This window comes from Canis lupus, chromosome 6 (assembly GCF_048164855.1).
Source record: "Canis lupus baileyi chromosome 6, mCanLup2.hap1, whole genome shotgun sequence".
Lineage (NCBI taxonomy): Eukaryota > Metazoa > Chordata > Mammalia > Carnivora > Canidae > Canis > Canis lupus.
Genome location: NC_132843.1, coordinates 44,229,068 through 44,248,101, shown reverse-complemented (window position 1 = coordinate 44,248,101; position 19,034 = coordinate 44,229,068). Strand labels below are relative to the sequence as shown.

General features: G+C 43.0%; 1 protein-coding gene and 1 long non-coding RNA gene across 9 annotated transcripts in view; both read right to left on the bottom strand.

Annotated features, from left to right (window-relative positions):
• The window catches only part of SMYD3 (SET and MYND domain containing 3), a 796,483-nt gene extending 786,136 nt beyond the window's left edge, over positions 1-10,347 (bottom strand). For 3 of the 6 annotated variants that reach the window (XM_072830262.1, XM_072830261.1, XM_072830263.1), the window contains exon 1: positions 10,086-10,346. In XM_072830262.1, the coding sequence (XP_072686363.1) occupies positions 10,086-10,249 (164 nt within the window). In that variant the 5' untranslated portion in view covers positions 10,250-10,346. Of the gene's footprint in view, positions 1-10,085 lie in introns of all 6 variants that reach the window. The other 3 variants (XM_072830260.1, XM_072830259.1, XM_072830265.1) reach the window with 2 other exon arrangements.
• Positions 1,284-9,821, bottom strand: LOC140635512 (uncharacterized). Of its 3 annotated transcripts, none has more exons than XR_012032826.1 (3): positions 9,418-9,821; positions 3,456-3,571; positions 1,284-2,118 (listed from the first exon to the last, which is right to left on the bottom strand). It is a non-coding gene; the product is annotated as an uncharacterized lncRNA (long non-coding RNA). The 3 variants fall into 3 exon arrangements; XR_012032825.1 differs by having other exon boundaries at positions 9,272-9,815; XR_012032827.1 differs by lacking the exon at positions 9,418-9,821 and adding an exon at positions 6,265-9,214.
• Positions 10,348-19,034: the final 8,687 nt, after the last annotated feature.

Sequence of the window (19,034 nt, the reverse complement as noted above, 5' to 3'; positions counted from 1 at the left end):
CCACGTCTGGCTCCCTGCTCAGTGGAGAGCCTGTTTCTCCCTCTGCCTCTCCCACCACCCCCTTACTCTGCTCGTACTCTCAAATAAATAAATAAAATATTTAAATAAAAATAACTCCAGGTTCTAATTTCATATATTTTCTGCATACATCATACTAAAACTAAATTGCAGCCTATGATACATGAGTATATTTGTACTTAGGAATAACTTAACACTTGATTATAAATGTGGAGTATCTAGTAGTTCCTTTTCCTCATATTTAGAGCTATTCCAGAATGCCATAATAACCATTTGATAAGTGCTTACTGAGTTCTTACAATGGGCTGTTATGTCATTTAACCCTTTCCTAAATCTTTGCTACTCTTGTGTAGTAATCAGCAAACCAGCAGCTTTAGATTGTTAGAAATGCAGAATCTCACATCCAACCCAGACCTACTGAATCACAATCTACCCTTGAACAAAATCTTCAGGTGATTTATCGACACATTAAAAATCAAGAAAGGGGGATGACTAGGTGGCTCAGCGGTTAAGTATCTGCCTTTGGCTCAGAGTGTGGTCCTGGAGTCCCAGGATCGAGTCCTGCATCTGGCTCCCCGCAGGGAGCCTGCTTCTCCCTCTCCCTATGACCCTGCCTCTCTCTCTGTGTGTCTTTCATGAACAAATAAATAAAATCTTTAAAAATAAAAAATAAAATTTTAAAAATTTCAAGAAGGGCCACTCTGAATGCCTTGACACGTTTATCTCTAGCTCCCACTAACTTTGATGCATGAAGTGCAATTCCCCAGAGCAGCTCTCCTCCACGACACGACTCAAGGCAAAGGAGAGAGAGCAGGGAAGAATGCACAGGCAGACCCAGAAATGGCTTTTATAACCTCTAGCTCACACTCCTCTGGCCAAGAATGAGTCACAGGGACCCGATCAAACTGCAAGGAGACTGAGAAATGTAGTCATTCTGTGTACTCATGGAGGAAAATGAATACAGTTTACTAATGGGATACTGAGATGTCTCAGGAATACTAAGGAAAAGTTAAATAACCAAGCTTGAGCAGAAGCAAACCATCATGAGGACTATTAACAGGAGTTCTACTTCTCTCAGTTCAAATTCTAAAGCCACAGGCCAGCCAATAAACTAACTCACCTTACATCAAGAGGTTCATTTAGTCTAATCAAATGATTAAAAAAAAAAAAAAGTGGACCTATACTGGCAAGCATTTCTAAGACATCTTCATCCCAAGAAGCACACACCAGTTCATACAATTTCAAATGAAACAAAGTCTAAGAAAGACTTTCTCAAAGTTTATTTAAATTTCTAATTACAAAAAAAGGATACAAACTTGATTGGGGGAAAAATACAAAATATAAAAAGCACAGAAGAATATCTTCCCTCCCGCCTCCAAGTCCCATTCTCCATAATAATTCATATTAGAATTCTGGGGTGTTCCTCCAAACTTCTTCTATACACACAAGTACATACATATACACATACAAAGATTTATTTAAAATACACACATTGTTCTACAATTTATTCACCAAGCAATGTGTCATGGACATCCATCCACATCTGTACAAGTGGATCTACTTCAATCTGAACAGCAGGATAATATTCTACAATATGGCTACACCATAACTTAACCAGTCCCCTACTAATGAACATTAAAATTCTCTCTCCCTTTTTAATTATCAAACTGTTCTTGCTAAGTATCCTTGTGCAGCCACTGCAGTCTAATTCAGTCAGAATTCCGCAAGTAAGGTCAAGAAAACATAGTGCTCAGTTGATAGGTACTATCAATTGTACAAGGTATGAATGTTCTGTACTCCATATTTGTGTTTATAAGGAACACAGGTAGACACTTTTTTCAGGTTGTTATGAGAATTAAGTAATAAAAAAAAAAGAATTAAGTAATACACAAAGTAAAGCACATAAAATCATGCCTGGTATTGCTAAGTGATAATAAATATTAATTATTGAATAATATCCAATCGTCATACAATGTGGTAACAAGTAAATGGAAGATAGCTCTCTTTCCCTTATAATCAAGGTTAATCACCATCCCATGTTTGGCCATATCCAGTACAGAGGAACATCTCTTCCTTGACTCCTAGACAGCCAGAACCAGCCTAGAGTTAGAGAATGGGAAGCAAAAATGGAGTGAGTCAACCTGACTGGGTGGCACTAAGTCCACACCTTGGTTCCTGATGCCAATGTACCCCGATTTGTGAAAAAACCAGAACCCAAACTTGCTTACTGGCTCACAACATATACTAGGACCGATCCCTAGCCTCTCAAAATGATACAAAAAAACGTCCAGGGGCACCTGCGTGGGTCAGTTAATTGGCCAACTCTTGATCTCAGCTAAGGTCTTGGTCTCAGGGTCCTGAGTTCAAGCCCTATGTTGGTTTCCACGCTGGACATGGAGCCTACTTACGGGGGAAAAAAAGACATGTCCAGTGTTTTCTAACAATGGTTCTCAAAATAAGGTCCAAGGACCACCATAAGTCCCCACAGCCCTTTCAGGAATCCCATGAAGTCAAAACTATTTTCATAATAACATTCACACCATTTCTGTCTTTTTAATTCTCATTCTCTCATGAGCATACAGTGGAGTTTTCTAGAGGCTGTATGACATTTTGCAATATACTGAATGCAGAAGCAGTTATGGGAACCCAAAGGTCTTCTATTAAGTCAGACATTAAAGGGATACATAGAAATGTAAAGCAAGCAACTTCTTTTAGTAAGTGTTGTTTTGTTTCAGAAAATAGTTTGTTTCACTAAAAACTTTGTTAAAATGTAATAATTGTTTAAATATTTATTTTCAAAACCTATCAGTTTTAATTTTTCATGCAATAAAATCAAGAGATAGCCACATAAGTAAAACCTATTCAGAGTCCTAAATAACTGTTTTTTAAAGCCTCTCCTATGAAATCCTCCTCAATTTTTAAGAGTGTAAAGGAGTTCTAAGACTGAAAAGTTTGTGATGCACGGCTCTGTTATCAGTTGCCTCAATGACAACATATGTCTATAGAAGTCAAACCACAGGCATTAGTCATTTTTTTAATTCTCCTGTGAAGATCAGAGAAAACTGTAGAAGCTCTACAGAAGCCTGTCAGTAGGTCTCAGAGATGGCAGCACAGGTAGAGAAGGCAAATCAAAGGGCAGGAAAAGTTCCAGTAAGAACAAATCAGTGATCCCTCCCCATGACAAAAGGGTCTACAGTAAAAACCTGACAACTGCTGGCTGGCTGGTCCCAAAGATGTGTCGCCATTTGGGGAACTCAGGATCCCTTTCTACTGGTGGCAAACCGGGCACTCTGTATCCGTAGAGGCCACAATGGCCATGGTGAGGGCAAGTTTGTACTGCTGAGTTCCAGGCACCCATCTCCACCCCTGTCCCCATGGGTTCTGTTTTGAGGCCTCAGAACAATCACCAGGCTGTCTGAAGAAGGAGAACCACTTACTGCTATCCATAAAGCAGGCCATCCTGTCTGATTAAGAACGTCCTCTGCTGTGGTATTCACATGGACCAAATGTTTCCAGGCTCAGGACTCTGCCAAACAGCCCTTTACCAAACCTCCTTCCAGAAGAAAAAAAAAAAAAAAAAAAAAAACAGGAATTATAACTCCCCCTTAAACAGAAAAATGGAAGTCATATCCCTAGAGTCCTTTCCCAATCCACCTTATTATCAATCCTTCCTTGATGCTCAGGTAAATCCATTAGCCAGTGCCCAGGAATCTGCAAATCCGGACTCCAATCCATCTCAAGAGGTTCTACTCTTTGAGGGCCTTCTCCTCCCCAAGGAGAGTTTGCAACAACAGCAGTTCGCCAGCACCTGGTACTGACCTAGTTCACAAAATCAGCTGTAAACCCCAGAATGCCGTTTACCCATTACTGAAACAGAGGTGAGCGCCTCCCTGTCTTCACTTGACTCTTTCTACCAGGCCCTTAAATCTTGGCTTAAGAAGCCAGTGCGAGAATTCTGCCTTTGTTGCAACTATTCATTTCAACACCTAACATTCTCGGTCACTTCTCTTAGAAAATTCATCTGAAACGGGGGAGGGTAGCCCCTGGGTGGCTTAGTTGGTTAAGCATCCAACTCTTGATTTTGACTCAGGTCATGGTTTCAGGTTTGTTGGGGTCCTGTGCTGGGCACAAAGCCTGCTTGGGATTCTCTCCCTCTCCCATAACCCACATCCCCTCCCCTCTAATACATGCACTCCCTTATTTAAAAAAAGGGGGGGGGGGAGGAAATTCATTTAACATCTGAGTCTATTTCCTGATCATTTTAACAATCTTCTTCCCTATCTCACTTTCTGCCATACCTTAAACTCTCTTGTTCCAATACACACACTACTTCTAAAGTACATATATGTGTATACACACACACACACACACACACACACACATCTCAAGTCATCCCATTGTGACCACCCCACATCTTCCTTGACCATGTCCCCTAATCCATGATTCCATCACAGTCCACTGTCTATCACTCTACCCTCCTTATGGCCTCAGTCCCTTGATTAATCATGGTGCCTGATTACCTCCCTTGCCTACAACTTCCACTAACCCTTCTTCCACTCTCCAACCATTAAACTAACCTGACATCAAGTAGCTGAGCATGGAGAGAGAAAAACACACTCTCAGGCTAACTAATTGCTTTCACTTTAAGTAAATGAACACAAGTTTCAAGTGGACCTTCAGCATGTCCCAGCTATGCTACTACATTCTACAAGGCAATTATTCATTCTTCTAGAAGAATATTTCAAATCTTCTCTTCTCTACAACTGAGCCACTGAGCAACCACTTCCCTAGCTGTCCTCAAACCGTTAATCACTGCTGCTGCTGCCTTCTCTGGCACTATTCTTCTTACCTCACTATATGAAGGTATTCCTTCCTGCCTCTGCCCTAGGTTCAGTCCTTGGCCAAGATGGATTACATCACCTCGCTAAACACAGTGTTCTTTTTACTGCCCAGTCACATCTACCCACACTGTAACTCAAATGTACCTGGTTATTTTCAATTAATTGATCAAATCTGTCTCATGAACTTACGGCTGTTTTTTCTATAATTAGTCTCACCTTTCTTATGAACATTCACCCTAGGAAACAGCCAGAAACTTAAAATTTGGCAAATAATATCTCAGTCTCTTTCAGTTAATATTTAGAAACTAAGTTTAACTCCTTACCAGAGCTGGTTTAAATTGATGTTTCAGGTAAATTTTTCTCCAAATGGGGCTTAAGAGACATCCTTAAGGTGGCAAGAAGACTTAGGATCTTGGTGTCTCTGTGGATCTTCACCAACCTCTGCCACAAAGAAGCGCATGTGCCACTGATGGACTGCTGCCACCTTATCTTGTGGGATGTCATGCCTGCTCCTAGTGCTATATCCACTGACCTAGAGATATATGATGCCTGTTGTCCCACCAGGCCCTTCAGCTCCCAATGGTATGAGAGCATTCGAAACTCCCCTGCTACCACAGGCTCATCTATCTAGCCACTTCCTTCTACCACCACTGTGCTCTATCCTCATGTTGGCATGGCATGGCATGGTACCAACCTGCACAGCTATCTTCTCGAGATTCCAAATAAGGAGCACAGCCAAAGGCCTTCAACTTTTGAGCCTTTTTTTCAAATTTCCTCTCTCTTTTTTAAAGATTTTATTTATTTATTCAGGAGAAACACAGAGAGAGAGGCCGAGACACAGGCAGAGGGAGAGGCAGGCTCCATGCAGGGAGCCTGATGGCGGAACTCGATTCCGGGACTCCAGGATCATGCCCTGGGCCCAAGGCAGGCGCTAAACTGCTGAGCCACCTAGGGATCCCCAAATTTTCTCTTTTTTTAGTAAGCTCTATGCCCAAGGTGAGGCTTGGACTCATGACCCCAAAATCAAAAGTCACATGCTCTACCAATTGAACCAGCCAGGTGCCCCATCAAAGGCCTTCTACCTGTAACTGTCCCCTCAACCTATTTAACACTCTCACCGCAATCCCAGAACTCAAACCAGACAAAGAAGGTTTGTATTTATACAAATTTATACAAAGAAGGTTTGTATTTATATAAATTGTACTATACAAATAAAACATGTATTTCAGGGGTGCCTGGCTGGCTCAGTCAGTGGAGTGTTGTAACTCTTGATCTCGAGGTTGTGAGTTCAAGCCCCATATTGGGTATAGAGAGTACTTTCACCAAAAAAAAAAAAAAAAAAAAAGGGCATCTATTTCTCACAATCTGTTTCCCTACCTCTGTCCCCCTTCTTCCCATAACTCACCAGGGCTTGTTCAGGGCTGAAAAAGATGGACTTTCCATTTCCAATTTATCCTCTTTCCTCCTGGGAAACTCTAAGCCTCAAGCTCAGCCTTAATGATGGAAAAGATACCATATATCCTTACCCTACAGAAGAAACTATCATTACAGTAAGTCAGAGAAGCTCTTAATATGGAAACTACAGGGAACTTGGAACTTTAGAAAACCAAAAACAAAGATACAGTGACTTAAAATTCCCTAAAATATTATCCCATCTCAACTTCAACAGTAAACATCTCCTGTGTGCTAGGTTCCTAGGATATAAGATTAGAGAATTAGGTTACTAAATAAAGCGGGGAGACCTACAAACAAAATAATTACAATGGAATTTTATATGGTGCATTTACGATAACAGAAAAAAAGTAATCCATTTGTCAATACTGTCCAGGTCTATCAAACTAAAGAGGTGAGCAACTGCAGAAAAGGATAGTATCAATTATTTCATGTCTGGGATGCCTGGGTGGCTCAGCAGTTGAGCGTCTGCCTTCAGCTCAGGGCATGATCCATCCCACATCAGGCTCCCAGCGAGGAGCCTGCTTCTCCCTCTGCCTATGTCTCTCCCTTCTCTCTGTGCCTCTCATGAATAAATAAATAAAATCTTTAAAAAAAATTATTTCACATGACAACTTCATATCATTTCATCTTTCCCCAATTCACATACTTTTTACTTTTTTTTTTTTCATTTTCTTTTCTACTCACAAGATGAAAAACCAGTCCTTAATGAGAGGAAAAATGCAAGAGAAGCCATGAAGCAGGTTCAAGTTTCTCTATTAATAAAAATAAATATGCAAAAACTAAAGCACTGATCAAACAGCCCAAGTCCAAAGAAAATCAGATAGAATGAAGTAATAAATCATAACAAATCTGTTGTTATTTTATGTCCCTACCACACCCTGAACTGTAACTGTAACAAACAAATATTTTCATTCCATTTCTTAATTCAAATGGAAGACAACAAAATAGCAAGGGCAGCAAGAGAAAAATTCAGCCAGATGTTCTTAACACAAACTACAAGCTTACTATGTGTCAGACATTGGGACTACAAAAATTGAAAGATATAATACCTACCCTCAAGGGCTTCACAATGGATGACGAACAAATTTTAATCACAAGGTGATAAACAACACAAAAACTTTATCCCAACAATGGTCATTCAACTGTGGTAGAAAACTGCATGAAACAATGCATCAAAGTTTGCCCTCTCAAACACCATTTTCAGGCTGGTGTTCAAGGCTAGTGGTGATTCCCAACTAGGCACTTCAGAAATACTACAATCACTGACACGGAACACCTACTACCAAAGCACAAGTTAACTATATCCTAGCAATATCAAAGAGGTGCAAAAAAATTAATAAATGTAAATGTATTTTTTGTGTAAAGCACTACTAAACGAATGCATGTTGGTATGAAAATTTCTTTTGTTTGTATTAGTTTGGATGCTTGGCATTTACCAATATTCCTTTTCCTATGTTTATTTTTGCTAATTTCCCCATTATATGAATATTGGTGGGTACAGAGCCTGCCTCCTTTCCTAAAAGCCAAGCCCTAATAGTCATCTTCTCAAATTCCCTTGCTTCTCAGGAGCAAGCAGTGACCTAACTTAAGCCAATCCACTGAGGATTTTGGATCAGAAGCTAATACAAGGAAACATGGCTGAGAAAGCAACTTTCGAACAACTCCCTGTTTCCCAATAGCAGTGGCAAGAGTAGCAACACGGCCCCAGATCATGGTGCTGGTAATACATGTGGGAGAACCCAGGCAGCATCAGAATACCAGGCAGCATCAGAAATGATGTACTCCCCAGGTCCCAACCCAGACTACTTCTGAAGTCTAATTCTGACTGTGGAACTTTCCTTGGTTCCTGCCCACTTTCAGAACTGGGGTTCCTCAAGACTTCAGAGAATGCTAAACATCTCCTCAATGCTCTCGCATGAAATTCCTTTTTTGCTTAAAGCATTACTAACAAGTAATTTCTTGCTAATAAGATGTATGAGTGATAGCCAATAGTGATGAAATAGTATGGTAAATAAAGGGCTGGGTCTGTGTAGTCTACTTTGGAAAACAGACAATTCTGTGTGTCACACAACTGAAGTTAAACTCTGACAATCCAGTGAATAATCTGTCACCATGTATTAATTCCAAAACTTTTCCATCCCAACTACTAAATAACTTTGCCAGTCTGATTTCATCTGGAAGACCACCCACACCTCTCTCTCCATCAACTAATGTAGGACACCAAGTTCTCTACTTCATATTCAAACTCTAGATACACTCCCAGATGATTTAACTGGATGAAGAGGTCTCTAAATTGCTTGAATAAGAATCAAAGATCTAGAACTTTCAACGTGGGGGCCTTTGGCAAACAGTCCAGTCTTGAAAGGAATTAACTGTTTTCAAAACTTTTTTTAGTTTTGAAGTCGACAACTTCAAAGTGCTCTCTCAACAGACTTTTTTCATTTTTGCTGTCATGGTTACATTAGGAAACTACAGATACAATTGTTACATAGTAACTTTAAAATATAAATAGAGACGCCTGGCTGGCTCAGTGGCTGAGCATCTGCCTTTGGCTCAGGTCATGATCCTGGAGACCCGGGATCGAGTCCCACATCGGGCTTCCTGCATGGAGCCTGCTTCTCCTTCTGCCTATGTCGCCGCCTCTCTCTGTAGGTCTCTCTCACGAATAAATAAATAAAATCTTTAAAAATATAAAATAAAATACAAACAAATCCCTCAATTACGAATCAAATAAGGAATTGGTAACATTAATGGTCAAGCGACAGATTCGAATTCTGCAACTACCGCCTCAGCTCCACCCCACCTAAATCCCAGGCTAAGAGATCTGGAAGAGGAAAAGCAGTCCTGGAAAAAGTCATCCCACCCATCTCAAACACAGCTCTCCTCTTTGGCAGATAGTAGGAGCTCGGTAACAGAGCTGCTTGACTACAATTCCTAGGGCTGTGCATATATATTACCTTATTTCCATAAATTGCTTTCCCATAGCACTTTACGTGAGCCCAGGGCTTCCAGGCTTATGAAACACTTCCACATGAATCCTCGCCTCCCGATAGGTGGTTCAGAATTAGACTTTCCTGCACGGCCATTAAATGCAAAAGCGCACCATGGAAGCTCCGTGACTTAGGCTCCCGTTGCACTGCTCGGCGTCTCTATTTCGGCCCCTTCCGATTCGCGGTCATTCGCTCTCCCACTTCTGCGCTCCGTAAGGATTCCTAAGGACGCCCTGATCCTCTCCCCGTCCCCAGGCCCAACACAACCTGCACCCTGGAAAGTGCTCCGTGAACACCGCGGTTCTTCCGCCTCGCGCCCGCCCGCGCCCTCCCGGCGGGGCCTGAGCCCCCAGGGTGGCTGCACACGCAGCCCCGCGCCCCCGGCCCCGCCAGTCGCCACCTCCAGGGCCGCAGCGGAGAAGCGCGCAGCCCAGGACGCCGACACTTTGTTCCCCAGTAAAATCCCCCGCAGCACACGGCTGCCCCTTCGCTCGGCCCGCTGGCTCCCTCCGGTTCCTAGAGCGGCGCGGGGGCGGGCGGAGGTGCCGGCGGCGGCAGCTGCGCCCCACGGGGCGGCTGGGGCTGACCCGCGGCTGACCCGCGGCTGACCCGCGGCTGACCCGGAGCTGACCTGGGGCGCCCCCGGACAGCGGGACAGCGGGACAGCGGGGCAGCGCCCCCCGACGTGCGCACCCACGACCCTCACGCGCCGCACCACTGCCCCCCGCGCCCGACCCCGCGCCGCCCGGGACTCGGGTGGGCGAGGGCGCTCCGCACGTACCCGAGGAGGCAGCGGTCGCAGACGACGCCACGACTCCCCTTGCACACCGTGTACGCCAGGGGATCCGAGCGGAAGAGCAGCTCCCCGGGGCGCAGCTGCGCCGACGCGCGCAGCCCGTTTCCCCTGCTGGCGGAGCTGAACTTTTCCACCTTCGGCGGCTCCATCACCTCAGGTCCGCACCTCAGCCGGCCGCCGCGTCCCGCAGCGAGCGCCTCGCGTGCCTCCCGGAGCCGCGCGCCCGCGCCTTGTGCGCACGCGTACGCCCGAGGGGCGGGGCAGGCGCGCGGGCCGTCGGAGCATGCCCAGACGCGGCCGAGGGGAGGCGGGTGGGAGCTGCGCGCGGTCCCCCGCGGCGGCTGGGGTCGGAGCCCGGGGCCGGCCGCCGGGGCGCTCCAGCTACCGCGCAGGGGGGCGGGGGGCGGGTTACACACGCTAACTGCCCCAGCATTCCGCTTTGACCGTTTGTGTGCAGAGAGGTGAGGGAGCAGGGCAGCGAATACGCGCATAGCCTATTCCGAGGTCAGGTGGTTAGCATTTGGCTGTTCCTGCTCCTTTTCTCTCCCGGTGCACAGAGGTGGTGGTGTTGAACCTCTCGAAAGGAAGTTGTGTTGTTTCATTTAAAAGTAAGCTGAAATAAATAAATAAATAAATAAATAAATGAATGAATGAATGAATGAATGAATGAATGAATGTAAGCTGCAGGGGCGCCTGGGTGGCCCAGCGGTCGAGCGCTTGCCTGAGCCTCCTTAGCCTCCGGAATTCTGGGATGGAGTCCCGCTCCTCCTCCCTTGGCCTGTGTCTCCGCCCCTCTGTGTCTCTCCTGAGCAAATAAGATCTTTTAAAAAAAAAAAAAAAAAAAGTAAGCTGCAGACCACATGAAATCTCATAGCTCATTTCATAATTAAATGCCATCACATGTGATGAGAGACCACATGTGATGAGGGAGCACAAGGCAGGCTGAGGACAAAGCGGGAGCTGACACCCCGCACTCCCCGCGGCCCCACTCCTGGGTGGGATGTGTGTGACATTCCTCCGGGAAACTCCCCACTGTCTTCATGTTAATGCTTTGCTAGAGGGGAAAAACAACCCTCACTTGACAAAAGCAAGGCCTCCAGTATCCTGAAGGTCTTCAGATCAAAGTGCTTTCGGATGCCTCCTTTTTCCTTACCTCTCCCAACTCCCAAGCGCCATCAGCCACCCCTCAACCCCAGTGCAGCAGCTCTTTCTGCCCATGAGTCCCATCCCTGTACTTTAATAAAATCACCCTTTTTGGCACCAAGGAGGTCTCAAAAATTCTTTCTTGGCCGTGGGCTCCGGACCTCAACAACATTCTAAAACTACATCACATGCATTTCTTCAGAATAAACACAATATCCTATAGAACTACCATATCAAGAACTCCTGGCGGGGATCCCTGGATGGCTCAGTGGTTTAGTGCCTGCCTTCAGCCCAGGGCAGGCTGGAGTCCTGGGATCAAGTCCCACATCCTGCTTCCTGCATGGAGCCTGCTTCTCTCTCAGCCTATGTCTCTGCCTCCCTCCCTCTGTGTCTCTCATGAATAAATAAAATCAAAAAAGAAAAAAAAAGAGCTCCTGGGTGGCTCAGTGAGTTGAACATAACTCTTGGTTTCAGCTCAGGCCATGATCTCCGGGTCCTGAGATCAAGCCCCACTACTGGCTCCCTGCTCAGCCAGAAGTCAGATTCTCTTACCCCCATCCTAATAAATCATTAAAAAGAAACTATAATATCATTATTGTAGGAAACAAAGGCAGCAGAAGAGAAATTATTAAATTTCATTACTACCTACAGCCCACTGACAAGTCCTTGCAACAGAGAGTGAACTTCCTCTAAGGATTCAGTTTCCTCAATGATAATACTTTGCTAAGGGCAAAAGGAAATTTTTTTAAAGATTTTTTAAAATTTATTCATTAGAGACACAAAGAGAGAGGCAGAGATACAGGCAGAGGAAGAAGCAGGCTCCATGCAGGGAGCGTGACATGAGACTCCATCCCGGTACCCCAGGATTATGCCCTGAACCTAAGGCAGATGCCCAGCGGCCAAGCCACCCAGGCGTCCCAGGGTAAAAGGAAATCTTAGTCCAACCCTCCAGGACCCTATCAGTCTACTTTATTATTTTTTAAAAAGATTTTATTTATTTATTCATGAGAGACAGAGAGAGGCAGAGACACAGGCAGAGGGAGAAGCAGGCTCCATGCAGGGAGCCCGATATGGGACTCGAACCGGGGTGGGACTTGATCCAGGGTCTCCAGGATCACACCCCGGGCGGAAGGCGGCGGCGCCAAACCCCCGAGCCACCCGGGCTGCCCTATCAGTCTACCTTAAAGTACAAAAATTCCTTTGGAAACTTCCTTTATCTCTACTCCCCAAGATACATGTTTGCAATCATTCCCCAAACATATGACCCATCAATATACACCATTGTCTTGGCTCATGGCTAAGTTCTTATTAGACGGGAATAAATGACCTTTTCCAACAACAGCTAGCCTCCCCAAGGTCCTGGAAACCTTGCTTCCAAAATTCCTTAGAGACTTCCATTCTCCCTAACCCCCTCCCAACTTGAAAGGTTGGAACTTTTCCCAACTCGAAACCCCCTCCAACTCAGCCACTCCTCATGACCCCCGTGCAGCTCTTTCTGCTCTTTCTGCCCTGTGTTTTAATAAAACCACCTTTTTGCATCAAAGACAACTCAAGAATTCTTTCTTGGCTATTGGCTTCAAACCCCAATATCTGCTCAATGTGATTACAACCTATAGCCCATTGACAAATACGGAGGGCAGACAGAGTATAACATTCCTTAGGGAAATTCCCAAATGTCTTCAAGTTAATGCTTTGCTCAAGGGGAAAAACAGCCTTAGCTTGACAATAGCAAGGCCTCCAGTATCCTTGTATCTTCCCTAGCATATGAAAATCCTTTTGGAACTTTCCTTATCTTCCCCCCTAATCCAAAAGTATATAATCCTTGCTCCTTACAATTCTTAGGCAGCAGCTCTTTCTGCCCACAGGTCATGTCACTCTACTTTAATAAAACCACTTTTTGCACTGAAGTCAGCGCAAGAATTCTTTCTTAGCCACTGCCTGCGGAATCCAGACACTTCTCAAAAAAACTACATCATCCCTACAAAGATTTTTCTGTGTTAGCAAGTAAAAATGATACTCACTTTGGGAAGCCTGGGTAGCTCAGTTGTTTAAACAACCGACTCGCTTTCAGCTCAGGTCATGATCTCGGAGTCATGGGATGGAGCCCCATGTCGGCTCCGCACTTGGTGCAGAGTCAGCTTGGGACTCATTCCTTCTTCCTCTATCATTTCCCTTGCTCTCTCTCTTTCTAAAATAAAAAAATTTTAAAGCGATATTGACCTTCAGAATGGCTTTTGTAACTTAAAAAAAAAAAAAAAAGATCCAGTCAAAGGTCATGCATTTTCTTTTTCATGACATCAATTCTTGAGATGCCAGGCTAGTTTTGTAAAGTGTTCCACATTTTGTATTTGCCTGGCTGTTTCCTCATGGTATCATTACATTGTTCCTCTATTCCCTGTTTTTCCTGTTAAATGCAGTCTAGATCTAGATACTGGAGTCTAGAGGCTCAATTTGATACAATTTAAGTGTTTTAAGTGTTTTTCAGAAAAACACTCCAATTTATATTGTTCATTTCACATTGCATCACATATCATCTGAATGTGCATAATGTGAGGTTGTCCCACTACTCATAAAATTGAACTCAATCAGGTGGTTAAAGTGGTGACTGCCAGAATTGTAAACTGCAAAGGTACATTTTACATTTGCAATTAGTAACTTGTGGGGTGATTGGGGACCGTAAAATAGCCTGATCTCCATAGCCTGGAAAGGCAGACTTTTGACACTTCCGGAAGTAGTCTAGAAATGGCTGTGGTGTAGTGGAAAGAGTGGTGGGTGAGGATTTCAAAGACATTGATTTGAGTCGCAGTTCTTCCATGTGACTCTAGGTAATTTTTCCAAGCCTGTTTATTAACTTTATGATGAACATGATAATATGTTTTGAAGCGGTGGGAATATATCCTTTGAAAGTATTTTGAAAAACCTTCAAAGTACCATACAAATGTGAAAGGGATAATTATTCTGAGTTAAAACTCCTAAGTCTGTGAGTATAGGATAATGCCTGCATACAGCACCCTACCAGCACCACTAGGATAATCATCTCATGCATTAGCATTAGGTATCATACATAGAATGAACTAAAACAGCATTCACATAATTATTTTTTTAAGATTTTATTTATTCATGAGAGAAACAGAAACATAAACACAGAGAGAAACAGAGACATAGGCAGAGAGAGAAGCAGGCTCCCTGCAGAGGAGCCCAATGTGGGACTCGAGCCCAGGAACCCAGAATCATGACCTGAGCCAAAGGCAGATGCTCAACCACTGAGCCACCCAGGTGCTTCAAGTGTTTACATAATTAACATGTCATAAGGAGTTCCAGAGAACCAGGGGCTAATTCTACCACAGAATATTCCCAATTACTGGGACGCCTGGGTGGCTCAGTGGTTGAGTGTCTGCCTTTGGCTCTGGGCGTGGTCCCAGGATCCTGGGATCGAGACCCACATTGGGCTCCCCTGCCGGAAGCCTGCTTCTCCCCATGCCTATGTCTCGGCCTCTGTGTGTGTGTGTGTGTCTCATGAATAAGTAAATAAAATCTTTAAAAAATATATATTCCCAATTACTAAAGAGTGTGAGAATAGTTCTCAGGGAAACCATTACCCTTGACTCTGTAGTCTTTCCTGTTCTGTGATGTGGATTCACCTACCAGACACGACCCATTTCCCCTGAGATCTTGTTCCTCCTCCCCTTAATTCAGGAAGCCAACTGTCATAAATCTTATAGGAATATCCGATGAGCCACCTCTCACCATGAAGAAAAAAGCAGTATCTCAGAAAACGCTGAAATGAGATACGAAGACCCCTATACCCCTAATTGTTCACCTGGTTGGACATTTCCATGAGAGACACATGGAAATTGTTTAAAATCACCCTTATTTTGTGTTAAAGGAACAAAACCAATGTTGTCTGCTTGCAGCCTCTTCTGCAGCTATGGTGCACGTACAGTAGCATTATGCACGGTAGCCAAAATGCAGAAATAAAGTATCCAGGGCAGCCTGGGTGGCTTAGCTGTTTAGTACCTGCCTTCAGCCCAGGGCCTGATCCTGGAGACCTGGGATCTAGTCCCACGTCAGGCTCCCTGCATGGAGCCTGCTTCTCCCTCTGCCTATGTCTCTGCCTCTCTGTGTCTCTCATGAATAAATAAAATCTTAAAAAAAAAAAAGGAATGAAAGTATCCATCAACAGATGACTAAACAAAATATGGTATATGCATACAATGGAATATTATTCAGCCTTAAAAAGAAATGAAATTCTAATACATTACAATGTGGATGAACTTTAAAAATGTTAAGTGAAATACTTCAGACTCAAAACGATAAATATTGTGTGGCTCCACTTATATGAGGTACCTGGAATGTACAGATCCATAGACAAAATGTAGACGTGCAGTCAACAGGAGCTAGGGGAAGGGGAATGGAGAACTAAGTGGTCAACGAGTATGGAGCTATTATTTGGAACTATGAAAAAGTTCTGGAAATATGTAATGGTGATTTTTACACAACAATGTACCTAATGCCACTGGATTATGCATTTCAAATGGTCAAAATGTTACATTTTATGATATATATATAATCACAATTTTATTTATTTTTAAACTTTTCTTTTTTTTTAATTTTTATGTATTTATGATAGTCACACAGAGAGAGAGAGAGAGAGAGAGAGGCAGAGACACAGGCAGAGGGAGAAGCAGGCTCCATGCACCGGGAGCCCGATGTGGGATTCGATCCCGGGTCTCCAGGATCACGCCCTGGGCCAAAGGCAGGCACTAAACCGCTGCACCACCCAGGGATCCCTATAATCACAATTTTAAAGGGGGCTTATTCCCTAAAGTTGTATAAACCTGAGCCCCACAAAATTAGATCTGTTCCTACCAATGAAATAAGCAATTCCAAAGCAATACAATATGACATCCTATAATAAGAACCATGTATTTGTACCAGGAGGGTTTTTTTTTTTTTTTACTTAAAAAAAGGGATTTAACTATTGCAAAATGCGCTATTGCTTTCCAGAACTCTTAAATGATAAATCATAAACATCAGTTTCCAGTCCTATGCAAAGACCACTCAGAAACTAGAAAGATAGCTGACTCTTAATATTCTTTAAAGTTGCCTGAGAGGGAATGGCTGTGGTTTAAATGTATTTTAGAAACAGAAGCTCAGAATCCCTGGATCCTCCATCCTATCCTGCAACTCAATAAATTATTTTGGTGGTTTCTCTTGTATGAAAATGATAAAAGAGGTTTAAAGAGAAATGGAAGACGTTAAGAGAGGTTCATGATATATGGAGTACAGGTTTTTATACCATAAATAAATAATAAGGAAATCATGAGTAGGATCCCCAAATCTTCAAGTCTTGGAGATGTAATGTTTCTGATGGAAAAAAAAAAAATTTATTTTAAAGATTTTAGGGACGCCTGGGTGGTTCAGAGGTTGGGCATCTGCCTTTGGCCCCAGGGCGTGATCCCAGGATCAGGAATCACATCCTACATCGGGCTCCCTAGGGGGAGCCTGCTTCTCCCTCGGCCTGTGTCTGCCTCTGTCTGTCTCTCATATTCTTAAAAAAAAAAAAAAAAGAAAAAAATTTATTTATTTATTTATTTATTTATTTAATTTATGAGAGAGAGGCAGAGATAGAGGCCGAGGGAGAAGCAGGCTCCATGCAGGGAGTCCTATGTGGGACTCCATCCTGGGACTCTAGGATCACACCCTTGGCTGAAGGCAGGCACTCAACCGCTGAGCCACCCAGGCATCCCTCCAATGAAAATTCTTGCTAAATTTACAGTCAGCTTTCACCAGGAATCTAAATTGGACTTTAAAATATACAAAAAGCAATGCTTTCTTGCCCTACTTGTTACTTTCATATCCTCGCTTCTAATTAGCAGATAAAAAACGAAGAGAGCATAGAAAATTGTGCCTCTATATCCCATAAACCATAATTGAACATTTAAGTTTTATTAGCAAGAGGGTAATTAAATAATATCTATGTTATTACAGAACTATCCAGCAGTTTTAGTAATAAGCCAAATGGACATTTAACCAAAACTTATTGGATTACTTTTTAAGTGTATTATGTGTCTCACTGGGTAACTGGATTCCTCTTTCAAGCCTTAGATTGGTGCAAATAATATAGTTATAAAACACGGAGCTTAAAAAAAAACACCAAAAACCCTTCCTTCAGGGTACCTGGGTGGCTGTTGGTCAGGTGCCTGCCTTTGGCTCAGATCATGATCTCGAGATACTGGGATTGAGCCCAGCATCAGGCTCTCTACTGTCAGAGCCTGCTTCTCCCTCTCCCTCTGCCCTTGCCCAGTTGTGTTCTCTCACTCTCAAAAAAATAAAATCTTGGGACACCTGGGTAACTCAGCGGTTGAGCATCTACCTTAGGTCCGGGGCATGATCTTGGAGTCTCAGGATCGAGTCCCACATAGGGCTCCCTGCATGGAGCCTGCTTCTCCCTCTGCCTGTGTCTCTGCCTCTCTCTGGGTCTCTCACGAATAAATGAAATCTTAAAAAAAAAAAAAAAAAAATCATTTTCTTAAAAAGGAAAAAAAAAAACAGAAAAACAATAAAAAACAAACCTTTCCTACTCATTAATCCAAAGTCTGGGGGTACCTGGGTGGCTCAGTGGTTGAGCATCTGCCTTTGGCTCAGGCTGTGATCCTGGGGTCCTGGGATTGAGTCCCACATCGGCTCCCCACAGGGGGCCTGCCTCTCCCTCTGCCTGTGTCTCTTTCTCTCTGTAATATCTCATGAGTAAATAAGTAAAATATTAAAAAATATATATATAAGGTCCGGGCTTGTGGCTTAGACACCAATCATCACTTCAGGAGTCTGCAAATTTTTAGTAGTTAGGATCATGAGTCATTGTAGTAATGTTGGAATGGGATACTACTGATCAGTGCCTTATAGATAGTATTTATAAGGGCACCTGGGTGGCTCAGTGGTTGTGTCTGCCTTGGCTCAGGGCGTGATCCTGTGGTCTTGGGGTCAAGTCCTCTGGGTTCCCCGCAGGGGGCTTGCTTCGCCCTCTGCCTGTGTCTCTGCCTTTCTCTCTGTGTATCTCATGAATAAATAATAAAATCCTTAAAAAAAAAAAGGTATTTATATTAGGAGTCTTGCAAGTGATACAATTTCATTCCAAACTAGTTTATTTTTTTTTTGAAAAAATTTTTTTTTGAATTTTATTAACCACAAGGGTGAAAGAGCATTGGTTAACTCTAGGTAAGATCATAGTGGCTTAAAATAGCTAGCAGAGCTGAGAGCTTTAGTCATTACAACAGGAGATGCTCAGTGGTACTTAAGAATCTTTTTGTGCATTTGTTTTTGAAATATTGATAACTTCCCAAAAAGAAAATAGATGTTTTTCTCTAGAATATTTAAGAACATAGTCATTGTAAATTCAGGAGTGATTGGGACCAAAATAGGCATGTTCTGTATTAGAAGGATTTTAAAAATGTTTTGTATTATTGTGGAATATTACCATTCAAATATTACCATCCAAATCAAAGGAGATTTGATATGTCTTAGTTAAAATCTAGTAGCTTCTTCAATGATCTAAGAAAACATTCTTAATTCCATTAGGTTCATCCAAAGATCTAACTTCAGATGTTCTTAATAGAACAAAAATCAAGCAACTTTTGAAGAACACAGACTGAAATACTCACTGGAAGTACACTGACTATACATAACAGAATTTAAAGTGAATAACTTAGGATCAATTTAATATTTCATCAAAGACCAACAAATCACAAAATCTTACTACTTAAAATATTTTACTTTCTAAAAAAGTTTAAT